The sequence below is a fragment of the Ruditapes philippinarum genome, unplaced genomic scaffold (assembly GCF_026571515.1).
Source record: "Ruditapes philippinarum isolate M1 unplaced genomic scaffold, ASM2657151v2 ctg6100_1_1_1_1, whole genome shotgun sequence".
Taxonomy (NCBI): Eukaryota; Metazoa; Mollusca; class Bivalvia; order Venerida; family Veneridae; genus Ruditapes; species Ruditapes philippinarum.
This window is the reverse complement of record NW_026865023.1, coordinates 104,894-124,541: the sequence shown is the minus strand read 5'-3', so window position 1 is coordinate 124,541 and position 19,648 is coordinate 104,894. Positions and strand designations below refer to the sequence as shown.

Below are 19,648 nucleotides of genomic sequence, written 5' to 3'. Positions count from 1 at the left end.
GATGCAACAAAAGTTGGAGCACTTTGATCTTGCCTTCTTTGATGAGGACTTGGAGCTACCAGAACCCAAGAAATGCAAAAAGAAACTTTTTGACACTCGGGACGACGAAACAGATTGAAATTTACATTATTGATACATGATGAGAAACAGTTGTTCAATGTGTTCAACATTCTTTCTTTTATGATCTTAAGTTTTGTGAAAAACTGGGATGCAACTGATTTTTTTTTTTAATATTTAGACAATATTTCATAGATATGATTTTTATCAATGTTTATGTACATTTTTCCCATGAGACTTACAAATCATCTTCTATTGAACTGTTTGTAAAACAAGTGTTAGTTTTCTTCACAATATGCAATGTATACTTCTTTGTGTTTAACATTTTCTTTCTTTTGAAAATAATGTTTAATATAGACCTGAATCAAGGTTAATCAGTGCACAACAATATCTAAAAATTGCATTATATTTTCTTAATTGTTTATTACACTTATTAACAATTTCACGATTGATTGGAATTTAATTTGTGAATACTCTCTCAACTAAGAGAAACAATTTTTCAACATAATTAACCTGTTGGTTTTTTTTACACTATTCTATATTAGCACATGGAAATTACCAGAACATAACTGAAATTAATACATATTGCATGTTATTAAGTAACATGTACTGTTATTAATATTTGTTTCAGATGTTCCTATTTGTCATAGTTTATTTTGTGTAAAGAATATAGTTAATTAAATTGATGATTAATCATTGTAACAAGATAAATACTTATTGGAAAATTGCTTTATAAATGTTAATTACCATTATGGGACATAGGACTAAAGAGAAAGTTTTCAGAATTATGAGTTTGTGAGAAAAGGGTTTTGGTTTTATATGATTCTATAATGTATAGTAAAAATAGATAAGTGATAGCAGAATAATACAATGATTATTCAAATCCTTGCTTACCATTAATCTTAACCTCCTCTATCTGCATTTGTGGCAACAGGACATGACATATTTGTCTGTTACTAATATTCCTTCACATCATTGGTACCAAATTTGATGTTACTCAACAGAATTAACTTGAATTTCTGTGTACAGTTTTATGCTCCTAGTTTAATTTTATAAATTCTCATTAGTCATTTTACTATAAAAACCTTCATAACTTCAAATGAAAGAAAGCTTGCTGTTTATGACATTATTTTCTTCCATGAGTCTGTTGCCACATTTGTTTTAGTGGAATATAGTTCTGTATGTCAATCTGTTATAAATGATGTTAATGTTTTTGAATTTTTGAATAAAAATTTTAGGTTGCTGTGCCAGGCTACTGAAATAGAAAATGAACAGGAATAAAAAGGAGAAAGAAAGGCTGAGGAAGAGACAGTCACGACTAGTGGAAAGTCAGGTAACCTCTTTTTCAAATATATCATTGCTATAATTAAAGGGACTCCACTGATGGTTTTTGACATAAGGGGACTTAAAATAATTTTCGAGATTAATGTTGAGTTTGATGTAGGTATAGATCAATAACTTGTCTGCAAAATTTTAGATCATTTGCTCACTTCATTTTTCCAGAATAATTATTTAAATTGTTAAAAATTACCCAAAATTGAAAAGCATTGCAACTTTTTTCACTCAAATCTGGCTTAGACTAGCACAAAAAATGTAATTTTCAATTTATTTCTGAGAATATTTCTTAATTATTTTGCATATCTTTCTGTATTGAGTGCCTCTGCTGGTCTATGTAAGAAATTGAGATTGTATGTTTTTTGGTTTTTGGATCTCAGTCGTGTTCTTTTAATAATCTTTTTTAAAACTTTGTTCAGATGCTTAGTTGTTACTGCCTTATTTATTCATTTAAGTCTGTATATAGTCTTTCTACAAAAAACTAATAAAAAGAATAAGGAAAGTGAAACACACGAAACAAAGTGGGTCAGGTTTCTATAATTTTATTTAAGACCTACGTTTCGGCTATTCAATAGCCTTCATCAGGGTATGATTTTTGAAAAAAAACAAAACATTTTGTGGCTGAATATTGTCAGACTAATATTATGATCCCTCATGCTAAAACAATATTTTTAATATTCCTTAAATTCATGAATTTGGAATTTCTTCTCAAGCTTGTGACATTTTAATAGAAAACATTTTCAATCTGTTCAGAACAGAGCAGTAGAAGGTGTACAAGGGAACCCAGTACAGCCAGAGCCCTCTAGATGTCACGACCAACTCTCTGCTTTCGTGAACAATCGTGAACTTGAAAAAGGGTAGGTATATTTTTCAGGTGTTAGAACACTTTAAGGTGATTCCGCATTAGTTTTCATAACATATGAGAAATAACATGCAAATATGAAAGCAAAGAAATGAAAGGCTTCCTAGTTCCAACACATTGTGAAATGAATGAGTTAGAAAGATGTTGTTGTAAATAGTTTACTTTCATTAAAAAATGTATCTTGCTATTGGTATGTTTATTGAAAAATATAATAAAATATGCCTAAATTCCGAAGACCAAATACTAACATACCTTTACGATATTACGCACAATATGAATGTAAATTATTTAAATACACACCAAAGAAGTGACGACAAAAGTCTAAAAAGAGATTTTCTCATTATTTACCGAAATAAATTTGAAAGCCACGAGGAAAATGCACACCTTATCTTCGCCATTTTTGTTTTTTCATGCCCGTGCATAAAAGACATTTCAACACAAAATCTCGCGAATGTAAGCCAATAACATATAATAAAAAGACGCATTTCATTTAACACTGATATGTATCTTATCAAATATTACCATTTCATTGGGATGTAATGGCTTGATCTTTCTAATTGTTTAATAGTATCTGTCAGTATTTCAATGTTTACATTTTTCTATTGCGGCAGGAAATGGAGACTGTTCACAATCTCATATGTTAATACGCACATTGAGTATTAAATATAAAGATAATATCTTTATGATTTATACATTCAAGGAACTTCTTTTACTTCAATCTAAATTAAATATAAATTGAATTTTCTTTTTAGCAAAGCAGATGTTACACAAAACGCCGAATGTAAAGATTTTTTTTATGTATTTATAATCCTTATCTGTAAAGCGGTTTATTTCCGGTTTTATTGATTCTCACATTATCTATAAAAAACATACTTAATCGAGTTAACGACATAGGGCCTATTGCATGGCAGGTGTACCTTTTTAATAATAAAATTGTTTGAAAGTAAAGGACAAGATCTTAAAATTATATTATTATTAATCGTTTAGTGATGAAAAAGTAATATAATGATTTTATATTCTATTTTCATATAATTGACGCGCAATTTCATTTCCATTTTCAGAAGCGGTTACTTTGCAGAACAAAACCCCGCAAGTTAATCAAACAACACTGTTTACTAAAACATGGCGGCATTTCAACGCTGACATGAACGTGTTATATTTTGTTGATGGTAGGTACAAGCCAGTTGGTGATCGCCGGCACAATTTTCAGATATTTATAACATTAACTTTTTCTCAAACATCCATGTGTAAATTCGCCCTATTTTTGCTGATAGATATATGTAAACATGGGTGTTGACATGTAACGTGTTGGTTTGTTTATTTTTGTATGGAAATCATAATATAACGGTAAATTGTATAACTTATTATAAGTATTGTTTTTTTCATTAAGTTATGAATGAAAAGTATAGGTAAATATATAAATTTAATTATTGTTATATGTTATTTATGTAAAATTGTTCTATTAAGAAAAATAAATAATAACATGCATGTTGAAGTGTGAATTCATGAATGAAACCACATGTCATATGGTGTGCTACAGTGACCAAAACATCATTTTATAACGAGTGTTTAATTTAGCTTTTGTGCCTGTGTTATAGTGATTTGTTTCAACTGTTTTGTGACATTATTTTGGATAATTTGTGATATTTAATATTTATATTACTGTGTAATTGTGAAATTAAAACATTCAACATGGCTTATCGGAGAAATAGGCCTGGTCAGCACAATAGAAAGTTCAACAAATATTGTTTGAGATACTCTCGTGCTGGTCAGCAATTAGTATCATTTGCTTATTTTAAAATATTTTTAAAATACACATTTGCTTGTATGTGCCTATAATATAATAGACTAGTAATATGAATATGACTGTGTATTGTCAGGGTACAGACAATAACATACGTTTCAACATACAGAGGAGCAATACGCAAACTGCTTTGCGATACACCAATGAACGATTAAATAGTTAAAATGTTTCATGTCAAAGTAACATCTTACATAAGAATTTACTGTATCATCCAGCCATTCAAATATATATACAGTAAATTATAGCGAATTTATTAGTGATTTTTAAATTGCGAAAAAATATAGCCCCCTTTTTTCCCATTATTTTTTAAAAAGCTATTTAGACAATTTTTTTATTTTTTTTCAGGTCAAATTTTTTTGGTTTTAAAAATTTAAACTATAAATTTACAACAAAATGAATTTCTTTTATTTTCACTTTGATTGAGAATTTAATTTTTTTGCCCAAAAGGTTTTGTCAATTTTATAATGTTTAAAAAACCCTTTCAAAATTTTATTTTAAATTAGTAAAAATCTTAATTTTGTTTTAATGGAGGGGTTTTAAAAAAGGAAGAAAACTTTTAAGATTTTTGTGTATTCCTTTCCCCGGGTTGCTTTTCAACCAAAAATTAAACGGGTTTAGTTTTTCCCTTTTCGTATTTTTTTTTTAAACTTCTTTGTATACTTCAAAGGGGGCCCCAAATATTTTAAATTTTAACAGCAAACTTTTTAAAATGAAAATAAGATTAATGAATGAAAGAAAAACATGAAACAGGTTACGTTATAGATCTTATAATTAGGGCTAGTCACGGGTTGAAATTTTGTCATGAAATTCAGATCGATTCATGAGTCGAAGTCCCGATGTGTCGAAGTTTTTACGCAAGTCCCTCCAACTTCGACTTACCAAAGTTCTACTGTATATATATATATAGCAGAACTTATGTAGAAGTGAAACTTTGATATTAGCCAAAAATAAAAAATATGTCTGGTTCAGGGAACCCGACATACCCTATTTTTTACCACCTACCCTAAACTATTTTTTTTATATTTTCAATACATAATTTTTTGGTTACAAAAAGTTTATAAACTTCAATATTTGGGAATATGAAGAAGCAATGAATTTTGCTGTTCATTGTTTCAAATATTTGATATGAGTTAATTAATAAACTTTTAAGTACATGAATTGTTTTAGTCAACTTAAATAATGTTTGGCCAATCTCAAAAAAAATTATAAGTATTATACGATGTGAAGTGTGAGATGTCAACGGCCATCCAAGGGGCAACATTTTGGAAGGTAAAGTAACATGTTTTAGGGCATTTGTTTGATAAAAGTGATTCATTTACGAGAGCTGCTTCAAGTGAAAAGATGCTAAACTGTTTGCTAGTGTCATTCTTAACTTGTTGACAGTGATCATTTTAATATATTTCTTTAACAATACCATTCATTGACACTGCTGGTGGAACTTACAAAATGGTGTTGGCATTGATTGTTTACAATCTCTGTTTAAGCAAGCAACACATCTCAAAATGGAAAATAAGACTATTAAAAAAAAACAAAAAACAAAACAAATCCCTACCCTCCTAAATGTTTCCTGAACCAGACATATTTTTTTATTTGGCCTAATATTTCTTTAAAAGTTAAAGGGACTCCACTGAGGTTTTTTTTTTATATTACGGGACTGAAAATATTTTTTACAGATAAATGCACAAATTGATTTAGGTTTACACCACTAATCTTTGGGCCAAATTTCAGATTATTCTAGCACTTCCAAAATTATTATTCAAATAGTAAACAAATGACCCAAATTAAAAAGCGTTTAAACGTTTTTCAGTAAAATCGGAATGATAATAGCATAAAAACACAATTCTCAATTTATTTCAAAGTATATTTCTTAAATATCTTTGCATATATTTCTTGTTAAAGTGACCCAGCTCATTTATGTAAGAAGTAGAAGTCATTGTGACAAGACACCAATGAAAATACATAAAATTTTGTTCAATTTATTGAAAAATATAATTTTTAAAATGAAAATGTATAAAATGAAAATTAAACATTTTATTTTATCAGTATTTATTACAATTCCATTATAAGTATATAATAAAATAAAATATCATTCAATCAAATCTAAAACCTGTTATGAGGAAGTTAAATGAAAAAATATTGAATAAAATTATGGCAAATGATACTTATTGCTGATACAATTTTATATAAATGTAGAAAAGTTGAAAAAGTGGAAGAAACAGAAACTAATTGAGAAAAGACTAGACACATTGAAGAACTTAAATTGTGAATCATTTTCAGTTGTGAAAAAGAGTAATAGTTTGAAAATATCTGTATGCCAAATAGCATCAAAAATTAGTCAAAAGTATAGACTGATAAATGACAAGGAAAGTCATAAGATGTATTTACATTCAGTGAAACCAAACTTTGAAGGAAATAGAATAGTTAACATTAAAAAATTTCAGCAGCATGTCATGGATATCACAACACACACAGCATTGTGTGATTCTGCTAGGGCTAAGGCAGCTAAGGGAGAAAATGTTGTTTCTTTACATTCTGAGAAACAGCACGGATTTTATTTCATTCTGACTATCATTTGCTGTGGATGTGGTGAAAAATTTAATATTGATAATAGTGATAAAATAGGAAATGAAAACATACAGGAAATTAATTTGAGATGTGTTTGGGGAAATATGGTGACTGGTGGTGGGTGCTCATCCTTGAATGAGTCAATGGGAACAATGGGCATTCCAGGCATTAATGAGAGGACTTACTCTAAAATTGAGGGTCAAATTGGAAAATTATGGAATGATGTTCTTCAGGATGAAATGAAACAAGCTGGAGAGGAAGAGAAGAGAATTGCCATTGAAAATGATGAATATTTTCAGGGTGTACCAGCAATAGCTGTTGTCTGTGATGGTGGCTGGTCGAAAAGAAGTCATAAGCATACGTATAATGCAATGGGTGGTGTAGGTGTAATCTTTGGATTGAAGACCAAAAAATTGCTTCATATTGGAATACGAAATAAACTATGTTATATTTGTAGTCGGGCAGCAACTAAAAACCAGGAACCCGTAAAACATGAATGTTTCAAAAATTGGGAACAATCGTCACAATCGATGGAAAGTGACATAATATTGGAAGGTTTCAGAGAATGTGAAAAGAAGTACGGTTTAAGATATATGCAGATGATTGCAGATGGTGACAGCTCTGTATATGCTACGATTATCAAAAATATTCCAATTTGGGGTCCGCATGTTCAAAAAATAGAATGTGCCAATCATGCCACAAAATGTTTACGCTCAAACTTAGAGAAGCTTGTATCGGAAAAAACTCATTATAAGGGCAAAGGTAGACTCACCAAAAACAACATAAGAAGGATAACAGCCGGGGTACGATGCGCTATAATTATGCGAAGCAAAGAAGAAAACAAAAATGAAGCAATTAAGAAATTGAGGCAAGACATAAGAAATGCTGGAAGACATGTTTTAGGTCATCACGATATGTGTTCAACTGATTTTTGTAAACATAAAAAAGATGATTTACCACCTGTTCTCCAAAATGATGATTTTGAAGAACTCCAAAATGACTCTGGAGATGTAATTATTTGCCAAAGTGATTATTGGAGAGACAGCATGCAGAACCTTACAAAAGAAGAAACAGAAAGTTTAAGAAAAGGAGGTTGTTTCCCAACAAAAATTGATTCCATCACACATTCTCTTTTAAAAGATGTGTATATATTTTTGAATCGTTTAGCAGAAAAAAGTAACAGATTAATCTGTAATTTCACAAGCAATTTAGCAGAAGCATGGATGAATGTGCGATGTAAATTTGATGGAGGAAAAATGTACAATAAGTGTTTTAAAGGGTCATTTTATGCAAGATGCTATGGAGCTGCATTAAGATCAATACTTGGGCCAGCTTGGTCACCCATAGCTTTTCAACAAATTTTTGAAAAAAGACCCGACAAAATATTCATTAACACATATAAATATAGAGTCAACAAACGTTTAAATGCTATTAAATCCTCAAAAAAGAAAGAAAACATCTTAAGAAGAAAAAGAAAGAGGGAAGAATCCTCAATTTTGAGAAAGAAAGGAAAAGCTGATTATGGAGAAGAGGTGTTAATAGACACAGATGATATTAGTAAAGAAAATTTAGAATTGGAATGTGAAAATTATTTTAAGACAGAGATTATGAATGTGAAAATAGATGAAATAGAAAAAAAAACTCGGGGACAATCATCTAATGATTTATGGCATGATGAAAGGAAGAAAAGATTAACCAGCTCAATATTTGGAGATGTAATGAGTAGATCACTAAATAATAATTCTTCTAACATCATAAAACGGCTGTTATATTCCAAATTTAAAGGAAACATTTATACAATCCGAGGGCAGAACGAGGAAGAAAATGCAAGGATTGAGTACAAGAACATAAAAAATAAAAGTGTCAACACTGTAAAAACTATACAGATTCCTGGACTTGTAGTAGATAAAGAAAGGCCTTACTTAGCTTCATCAAGTGATGGAATTGTTATATGTGAAGAAGGACCAAATGGGCTAATAGAGATAAAAACACTCCTTAACAACAGTAAGAAATTAATACATGAAGCTGCTGAAAGTGATAAAAACTTCTGCTTGAAAATGGAAAATGGAAAAATATGTTTAAAAAGAAATCATAAATATTTCTACCAAATTCAGGGACAACTTAATATTTTAGATTATGATTGGTGTGACTTAGTAGTGAGAAGGATAAACCCTAATGATATATTTATTGAAAGAATATTTAAAGACAAAGATTTATGGGAAAGAAAAATGGTTCCAAAATTAAAAGATTTTTACTTTTCTCATATGCTACCAGAATTAGCTGTTCCTAGACATGGAACTGTTTCCGGGATTAGAAAACCTTCTTTACCATGGGTAAGTTGTTAGAAAAGGTTGAAAAAATTCACACAAGTCAACAAGCACGTTTAACAATTGTTTTCATTACTGTATAAAATTACAATTTATATTAATTTATTGAAGAAATCAATAAATTATTATTCAAAGGGTTTATTATTGATTTTGTCAAATACCCTGCACCAGGTTTGTACATTTGTTACAAAACTTATGCAGCTACATATGATAGATGGTTATTCTTTTTAATATTAGGTATTATATTTAATATACATTATCTTAATGAGTTTGTTTACATCAATTTGGCAAAACCATTTAAAATATATTTTATCATATTATTACAGCATCAAGAAGATATTTTGTTGAAGAAAAGGCCTACCATTAAAGCAGTTCAACCCGACAAATGTTCAGTTGCAAATGAACCATCAACATCATCCAGTGATATACCTCCATCTTGTTCCCAGAGTAAAAGGTAAATAAATAATTATTTCACTATGGTATTAACTTTAAATTGGTTGGAAAACACTTTTTGTTGATTGGCAGTTTTGAAAATTTATTTATGAAATGGATTGCTTTTTTGACTACTGGAAACAAGAGCACCTCTAGGTAGAGGATTATATGGCCCAATTTTTTTTTTAGTTTATGATGAAGCATTTGTAAGGCATGGGAATTGAATAAAGTATTACCTCCTTCAAAAAGCAATCCTTCTTTATAGATGAAGAAGTTTCATATATATACAGTTGCTGTTTCCAAAGCACCATAATTAATTTTTTTATCTTGTAAGTAAAAGTGCTATGACTGATGAACAGAAAGATGCCAGGGGTATTACATAATTTATGCCAATTCTTAAGGGCATAAAATGAATGTACTCAATATAAGTGATCATCCTATGAAGTTTGATAGTTGTAAAACTTTTAACAATATTTAGGTATTTTGATATTGACCTTTCACATGGTGAACCCAATATATTTATGGATCTTTTATTCAATGGCAATCATTCTGTGAAGTTTGAACAATGTGGGCCAAATGGAACTTAAGTTATGCTCAAGAAAGCACAATTTTCAATGTAAAGGTCATTTTGACACAGACCTTTGACCTTTTGACCCTGAAATCAATAGCAGTGAATAGGGGTCATGTATTGGACATGGCTGTTCATCTTTCATATAAAATTTTACAGCTGTAGGTTGATTAATACTGCATTTATTCCGGTGAACCTGTCTTCAGTTTCAAGGTAATTGTGACATTGACCTTGTGACCCCAAAATCAAAAGGGGTCTTATACCCTAAAATGGACAATCATCCTATGAACTTTGAATACTGTGGGTGAAATGGAAGTTACGTTATGCTCCGGAAACCAAATTGCATAAGGAGTGATGGATGGACGGATGCCATGGGGTGTAATATGATATGCCCTGAAATTATTTTGTGCATATAGAAATAAATGCAATATATAGAGGATATTTGTTTGTTTTGCATGTAAGATTGAAATATAATTTCACTGAGTGAACACCAGATGCAATATTTTTACGAGTGGCGTAGCCACGAGTGAAAATATAATAGCTGGTGTTCACGAATGAAATATATTTCAATCTTATATGTAAAACAAATAAATTTTGTTTTTATTTCCTGCGTTTTAAGTGATTTTAAGTAATTTTTACTGATTTTGCTGCGTAACGTCGCGCATTCTTCTTCGTGACGTCATCACATCATGACATCACATCAACAAGTTTGAAATATAGTTCTGTTAAATTTCTCTAATTTTGTTTTATTTTTACATAATGTATGGTGACATTGACTTTCTTTCCGAAAGAAGCAAAATTTACGCATGACGGCATTTATTTTTGCCTGTTATTCCATTCAGTTTTGATTTTTTTTTCATCCGCATTCAGATATAATCCGGCTACAGTGAAAATTATATTTTATAAATTTCACTATTGGTTTATCAGAATATAATCATCTGATATGTATTAGTTTTTATTTATAGTATATGACGTTGCACTTAAGTCAATTTATATTCAAAACCTGGAACAAAACAGATTTTAAATATATCAGTGCTTTATTTGCAATATTATAAGTATTTCTCCTTGAAATAATATGACATCAAAATGAATTGACAGGATCAGGAAACAGAAATTTGTTGGAAGGAGAATAAATCATCAGTGGAAGTTAGATGACGGCTCATTAAAGTGGTATACTGGATCAGTACTTTCAGTAACCAAAGGGAAAGACGGTAACCCACATGCTGTGTATCAACTTTTATATGATGGTGAAGATGAATCTTATGATGTTGAGGATTTACAAACTGATTTCCTTGATGGATCATTGAAATTTATTGATATATAAATTAAAGGTAAAATTTTTCAAATAATTAAACAAATAGAGACATTAATCAAAAACAATATATATCAATGATAATTTGAAAGACTGCCAAATTTTTAAGTGCTTTTCTGTAACCACTGTAAGTGTTAGCGTTGCCAGCATGTCTGGGTTTTTCATTGTCAGAAAGCTTTACAGGTATATTACTTAGCATTGGTGTTTCTACTCAGGTGCCTGTTTGTGCCGGAATTAATTACAGAGGGGCATTTGAGGCCTTCCTCCACCAATAAAGGTACAAATTTGCGATGTCACCTTCACTGGTTTTTGTGCTACTGATTTATATATAAAGTTCTGGTACAAATATAATACATACACTACACATTTGATGGTTTATTTTTGAATATAAACAAAAATTAATATGTATATCAATTGAATTATTTTTAATACTACATTCATATTCTTATGAATAGTTACATACCAGTCAAGGAAAGAATTAATTTCTTGTGTATACACTTTATCTTATTTATTTTTAGAAACAGTAAAACAACCACCCTTAAAAAATAATTATTTTATAATTACTTGCAGCACTATGTAAATGTTTGTTATGTGTGGTGGCCCGTGGCCAGTAAAATTAGTTCGGAGCATTGTAAATTTTAATGAAATTTACTTACATATACAGTAGAATAAATTCAAAAGTGGAATTTGTGCCAGTAAATTTAAAATATTATTTTCATTGAATGCTTGCAGGGTAAAATGAAAATTAAAACCTCATCTTATACCATGTTAAGGCAACAACAGCTTTATATTGATGATTTTGTATGTTTTAAATATTTACAAGGACAAAAAATAAGTTTAATTACATTTAAATAATGGTTTTCCAGCATCTTACATACTTATAACATGGAGAAAGTAGCACTGAATATGAAATAATTTGTGATAATGTTATGGAAATTTAAGAAAAGATTATTTTTATTCAATAAAAAGACTAATTAAATAATTGCATTAGTTTAAAAAAAATACATTAGCATAAGATGTCCAATTAATTGACCAATGACTGACTTTAAAAATATACAAAGACATCAAAATTAAAAGAAAAACATTCCAGAAGATAAATAAAAGCATTTCTGGGCAATGATAGACCTTTCTTTATGAATTTTGAAGAAATTGAAAAAAGGAAATTGTAATAATTTTGTTCTCAGTTCATCACATATTTATTAATTATTGATTTCTGGGCTAAAAATCCCTTATATTTGCATGGTTAAAACAGTAAAGCAAAACTCAGTTCACATATATACACAATGGTACTTTCTAATGTAAACTGCTTTGGAAATGTAAAATTAACCTTCATAATTCCTATATGTTATCAGTAAATTTAGATGGTCTGTCCTGTACACCATACATACATAATTGATGTTTATATAGCTTGCACTACTTTCTTTACACACAATATGGAGGATAGGAATTTTCAAGGACATGAAAAAGTGTTTATTTTGGATTAATTTTTTGCAGGTTTATTCTCATTGTTTCAAGAAGATAGTTTTTGTATGCACTAATAAAGACTTTAATCTGGATATTGCCATTCATGAATTGTGAATAAAACCCTATACAAGATTGAATTTGGTCTTCAGAAATTGAACACTTTACAGGTAAATATTTTTATTGTTATATTTCTTAAATTTATGAATTTTATTCATAAATGCATTCTCTTTAAAGTTTTATTGCAAATGGTTCATCTTTTGACATTATGACAAGTGTCTTTATAAAAGTTTAATCTTATTTCAATTTGCACCCACATAGTGAAAATCCAACATGGCTGACAATGCGGAATCACCTTAATGATAAAATATTTATTATAATTTCCTTAAAAAAAGATCAATAAAACTCACTGAACAAAAGACTTTGTGTTAACAAAAATTCTATAATGAAACTATTTATTGCATTGTGTCAATGGATTAGTGATGGTTTTGTATTTTCATCATAATTCATTAGCATAGCTACCTTCCATACATCCTTCTAAGTTCTGAAGAAAATACAAAGGAAATCTAACCCAAATGTTTACTGCAAGTCTCCTCAGACATGCCATTGCATTAATAAAATATTTATTAAGACTTTATTAGAAAAATATTAAAGGATCCTCATCATACAAAGTTAACAATTTGATTAAAGCAATGGTACTATTTTTATGAAACTACTGCATTGTACATAGCAATATTTTTGCTTTTATTTCTCTTTCAAAGAACCAAATATTAAAAAATATCCATTCTGTATGTATTTATGTATATATGTTTAGACAAAAGTAATTAACAACATAAACTACATGTAATTGTACTTATTTATTTATTATTTGCCAACTGGTTTCATTACATCTTTAGGGAATTGATATAATGATGGCAATGATGTTTATATATATAATTTTATATATATATATTTTTTTATTTTTCTTTACAGATCTCACAGAACACAAACTGAGCAATGTAGCAGTACTTCAGAACCTTCAACTTCCTGCTCTCACATGACTCGTAAACAAGACAACCTACTAAACAACTATTTTGAAGATCAAAGGCAAAAGTCTGTGCAAAAGGAAAATAAAAAAAGTGAAAAAGTGAAAAGTGAAAGGTTTCTTACTGGGATGAAAAGGAAATGCCATACAAAGGGATCTCCTATTACTCCTGACAACTCTGAAAATACAAATTGGCTAGATGTTGACAATAGTGTACAAGCTAAAAGAATAAAGCATATAGTTTCAGACAATAAAATTGTTGTCAAAGATAAAAAAAATACAGATAAATGCTTCGAGCAAAATGTGCTTACAAATGTGAATGAGGTTAAGCAAAATAAAGAAAGTGAAATAAGGAAAGAGGCCACTTACAGAGAAAGACATAAAGATGAGACTCAAGTTAAACTTAGAAAAAGGACACTTAAAGCCAACCTCAGAAAGAGACTGCGAGAAGAAAATGAGATACAATATAAGCTTAAGCAAAGAATGCTAAAAGCCGACTTTAGAATGAGACAGAGAGAAGAAAATGACACTCGGGTTAAGCTGAAAGAGAGAGCACATAAAGCTAACTCCAGAATGAGACAGAGAGAAGAAAATGACACTTTGGTTAAGCTGAAAGAGAGAACACTTAAAGCCAACTTTAGAATGAGACAGAGAGAAGAAAATGACACTCAGGTTAAGCTGAAAGAGAGAGCACATAAAGCCAACTCCAGAATGAGACAGAGAGAAGAAAATGACACTTGGGTTAAGCTGAAAGAGAGAGCACATAAAGCCAACTCCAGAATGAGACAGACAGAAGAAAATGACACTCGGGTTAAGCTGAAAAGAGAGAGCACATAAAGCCAACTCCAGAATGAGACAGAGAGAAGAAAATGACACTCGGGTTAAGCTGAAAGAGAGAGCACATAAAGCCAACTCCAGAATGAGACAGAGAGAAGAAAATGACACTCTGGTTAAGCTGAAAGAGAGAACACATAAAGCTAAGACCAGAATGAGAAAGACAGAAGAAAATGACACTTTGGTTAAGCTAAAAGAGAGAACAGTTAAAGCCAACTTTAGAATGAGACAGAGAGAAGAAAATGACACTCGGGTTAAGCTGAAAGAGAGAACACATAAAGCTAACTCCAGAATGAGACAGAAACAAGGCAACAAGGAAGTCACATCAGGACAGAGACTGTACGAAAATGAACGACAACAGAAATACAGAAAGCAGAGTTCAAAAAGCATTGCATCAACTATTCAAGCTTTCAGGAGTAAAATTAAAGAAGGTCCCACATACATTTGCTGTTCGTGTCAACTCCTGCTTTATAGACATAATGTGAAAAAGTTTGTGAGTGATATTTACAGTGCAGCACTTATTGCAGATTGCACTAATAACATAAAAAGTTTTGATCACATGAGATATATTTGTAACAGCTGCCATAACAGCCTTTGTAAAGGTCACATACCTCCTTTATCAGTTGGAAATTTGTTACAACTTACAGAAATTCCAGATGTCTTGAAGAACCTTTCAAGTTTAGAAGTGACACTGATAAGCAAGCGTATTCCATTTATGAAAATATTAGGTTTACCTAGAGGCAAGCAAAAGGCAGTTCACGGTTGTGTTGTGAATGTTCCTGTTGACCCAGATGAAACCTGTGGTATTTTGCCTCGTCTACCTTCATCAGCAACTCTGACAGTTAAGCTGAAGAGAAAACTTCAGTATCGTGGCCACACTATTAAACAAGTCATACGGCCTTGGAAAGGATTTACTGCATTGTATTACCTGAAAATGAACAACAATCACTAATAAATAATAAGTGGCAAGAAGATGCCAGTATTGAAAATCCTAACCTGTGGGAATCACTTACAAACTATCATGGTAGTGACAATGATGAATCAGTGATGCCAGATGCTGTTGTTTGTGAAAGAGACAATGAAAAATTTGATAGCGAAAAGTCAAGTGATCAGACGAATATCATTGAAAAACATAGGAATATTTCTGATCAGACACAAACTGTAAAAAGACATGGTGATGGGAATAAAAGATATCATGTGATACAAGGTAGTGATAAAAACACTTCAGAAGAAAATAGACATGAGCAGACTAGTTTACCAAATATGCATACTTCTGATGAGGCTCAAAGTGACAGTGACCTTGATACTGATGAAGAAGAACAGCAACAGGATGTGAGAACCAAACTAGCAGGCCTTCCATATGACTCATGTTTACAACCAAAGGATCTTAGTGCTGACTCGGACTTTATTCTGTCATTGGCTCCAGGAGAAGGGAAAAAACCTGAAAGTTTTCATTCAGATCAATTCAGTGAAGACCTATCATTCCCAAATCTGTTTCCAGATGGATGTTTTGGTTTCTCTTGCAAGAGACCGAAAAAAATAACAATGAAACAGTACTTTAAAAGCAGAATTTTAAACCATGATACAAGATTTTCTTCATCCATTGAATACTTGTTTTACGCCCAATATAGATGTGAAGCCAAAGATATATCTGATTGCCTCAGTATTGCATTAAGAAAGTGCAAAGGAGAAGTACAAACAAATAGAGTTACAACTGGTCAAATCAATGAAGCAGAAAATATGAGACAGCTCACTCGAAATGATCTAAGTTACCATTTCTTGCAAAAAGTCAGAGGATCTCCAGCATATTATAACAAGATGCTTTACGATTTGTTTGGCATGATCAGACAACTTGGTGCCTGTACATGGTTCCTCACTTTGTCTGCAGCAGACATGAGGTGGACAGACACTATCCAAATAATAGGAAAACAGCATGGTGAAAAATTCACAGATGATGATGTCAACAATATGACGTGGGAGCAGAAAAGCTTCTGGCTAAGGACAAATCCAGTGAGTGCAGCTCGGCATTTTGACCACAGGTTACAGCTATTTGTGAATGATGTGTTGTGTGGTGAAGCACATCCTGTTGGAAAAATAGTAGACTTTAAGTACAGGATTGAGTTCCAACAACGCGGATCACCCCATGCCCATATCGTCATCTGGGTTAAAGAAGCACCAACTATAACAGAACATACAACAGTGCAAGTGAAAGAATTTGTAGATATATATGTTACCTGTGCTCTACCTGAAGACCAAGACGATCTACGTTCAACTTTGAAAACTGTACAGATGCACACACATTCTATTTCATGCCAGAAATCAGGAAAACAATGTAGATTTGGTTTCCCTCTTCCAGCTATGGAAAGCACAACTGATTTTCTCCCATTTGTAAGCTTACCTCCTAAAAGTTTAACATTCTGCATGAAGTTCAAACAAAAGTAAATGACGTTCTGTTGAACCCCAGCTTACACTTAAGTGACATTCTTGAACAATTGAAAATAAATATGGACACATACTTACAAGCTATACGTTGGCTAAAAACAAAGAATGGGCAGCCAGCTGTACTTCTACGAAGAAAACCAGCGGAAAACAGGATAAACTTCTACAATGCCAATCTCCTGTCAGCATGGGAAGCAAATATGGATATACAGTTTGTGACAAATGTGTTTGCTTGCATAATGTATGTAGCATCATATGTGAGCAAGCCTGAAAAACACTTGGAGATCTTTTGAAGTCAGTAAGTAAAACATGTGAGCCACTTGGTGCTAAGTCCAAAATGCAAAAGGTTGCTAAAAAATTTCTTTCACATAGGGAGGTGAGTGCACAAGAAGCAGTGTATAGGTTATTGTCTCTTCCATTATCAAAAAGCTCACGACAAGTAACGTTTGTACCATCAAATTTGCCTGAGAATCGAACTTACTTGTTGAAACCACTGAAAGTCATCCAGACCATGGAAGATGATGATGATGATCTTGTGCAGAAAGGCATAATTGATCGCTATATCATAAGACCAGCCAGTGTCGAAAACATGTGTTTTGCAGACTTCTGTTCCCACTATATATATGAAAACAAGAAAGAATCTATTGAACAGACCGAAATTGACATTGACATAGACATAAATGTACCAGAGGCATCAGAACGAAACCTTCCAAAAACCATTCATCTACAAGACAATGGAGGAACATTAACACTGAGAAAAAGACCTTTGATCATTCGTACACACAAGTTTTCCAAAATCAAAACACCAGAGGAATACTACCATTCAAAACTCATGTTGTACTACCCTTGGCGACATGAAGAAACTGACCTCAAGGGAAAAGACGGCATGTACAAGACCAAGTATATGGACGTTTTTGATGATATTGAACAAAAAGTACTACTTTATGAACCAAATTCTGATGCTGTTGAAGATGCAGCTCAAGAGTTGCAAGAAAATGGTGAACCAGAGGATGCATGGGCAACATTAGCATCTACAGTTGAACAACAACAGGAAGAAGATAGACAAGAAGGCACTTCACTGCACCAAGACTACATCCACCTTGATGGAGGACACACTGTAAATCCTCAAGATGTTGGTTTGCAAAGATATGAATATGAGGTCAATAACAACCAAGTAAGTCAGGAGATGTGGTTAGAAATGACATGCATGTTGAATGACGATCAAAAGAAAGTGCACCAATTCATTGTACAGTGGTGTATAGAAATGTCATTGACTTACAAAACAAGACGAAGACCTAAACCATTCCATCTGTTCCTGTCTGGTGGAGCTGGAGTAGGAAAAAGCCATCTAGTACGAACGATTGTGCAAACTGCAAACAGAGTACTATCCATCTCCAAAACAGATGAAGAAACAACTGTATTAGTTGCTGCCTTTACTGGTGTTGCAGCTTTCAACATAGGTGGACAAACATTACATTCCACTTTTCAGATACCTGTTTTTGAGAGAAGACATGCAGGCTACATACCACTAACAAGTAAACAATAAGCACGTATGAAGAGTTTACTTGGAAATTTTTGCATACTCATTATTGATGAAATTTCTTTTGTTTCCTCAGATTTTCTGTTGGCCATTCATAGGAGATTGGTAGACATCAAGATGTGTGATGAACCATTTGGTGGGGTGTCAGTGCTGGCAGTAGGAGATTTGTACCAGTTACCACCAGTGGCTCGATGCCCTATATTCAAGCAATACAGTAACGACCCACTGGCAAACCTTTATGGTTCTCTATGGTGTAAACACTTTCAATTGATTCAGTTAGAGGAGATTATGAGACAGAAAGATGATGTCCAATTCGCTGCAGCACTTAACAGAATTCGCATTAATAAACCAACAGAAAGTGACATATTGCTGATAAAATCTAGGCAAATTGAAGAATCATCCCCACAGTATCCAAAATATGCATTGCATATTTTTCCAACAAATAAAGATGTTGACAGCCACAATAGCCAAACCTTGAAAACCTTACAGACAACTATTTTAACATTAAAATCAAAAGATACAAAGAAAGACAAAGAAACTGAACAGTTAAAAGAAATAGAGTTAGGGCCAAAAGAGGGCCAACTGCTGAGCGAACTGAAAGTTGCTGAAGGAGCGCGGGTGTCGCTGACAGTCAACATAGATCAAACAGATGGACTAGTGAATTCCGCTTCAGGCACTGTGACTGGTTTCTATCCAGTGATCAATGTTAATAATAATGATTACAAACCAAATTATATTCTGGTAAAGTTTGATGATCAAAGATGTGGTCAAAACACACGAACCAAGTTGAAAAATATCTTTGGAAACACAGACTCTACACCAATTAAACAGACAACTGTTGATATCAGAAAAAAACAAGTCACAGTTCACAGAACACAATTTCCGCTGACTTTAGCTTGGGCTTCTACGATTCACAAAGCACAAGGGAAAACACTTGATCAACTTGTCGTCTGTAATGTTGGGACTTACAGGACTGGCCAAATGTATACAGCTCTTAGTAGGGTTAAGACTCTTGAAGGCCTATATTTATTTAAAGAATTCCGTAGAGAAAACATCAAAGTTAATACAGATGTTGTAAAAGAAATGCA

General features: G+C 31.8%; 3 protein-coding genes across 3 annotated transcripts; all 3 read left to right on the top strand.

Moving 5' to 3' along the window:
• The first annotated feature begins 1,257 nt into the window (after positions 1–1,257).
• Positions 1,258–14,588, top strand: LOC132727593 (DNA ligase 1-like). Its single transcript, XM_060713152.1, has 3 exons — positions 1,258–1,390; positions 2,146–2,249; positions 13,696–14,588. Exons 1-3 carry the CDS (start codon positions 1,325–1,327, stop codon positions 14,582–14,584), a joined length of 1,059 nt encoding a protein of 352 aa, XP_060569135.1. The 5' UTR covers positions 1,258–1,324; the 3' UTR covers positions 14,585–14,588.
• LOC132727590 (uncharacterized) lies at positions 6,195–7,389 on the top strand. Its single transcript, XM_060713148.1, has 2 exons — positions 6,195–7,283; positions 7,379–7,389. Exons 1-2 carry the CDS (start codon positions 6,434–6,436, stop codon positions 7,387–7,389), a joined length of 861 nt encoding a protein of 286 aa, XP_060569131.1. The 5' UTR covers positions 6,195–6,433.
• LOC132727594 (uncharacterized) lies at positions 7,392–11,274 on the top strand. Its single transcript, XM_060713153.1, has 4 exons — positions 7,392–8,956; positions 9,277–9,404; positions 10,110–10,163; positions 11,049–11,274. Exons 1-4 carry the CDS (start codon positions 7,445–7,447, stop codon positions 11,272–11,274), a joined length of 1,920 nt encoding a protein of 639 aa, XP_060569136.1. The 5' UTR covers positions 7,392–7,444.
• Positions 14,589–19,648: the final 5,060 nt, after the last annotated feature.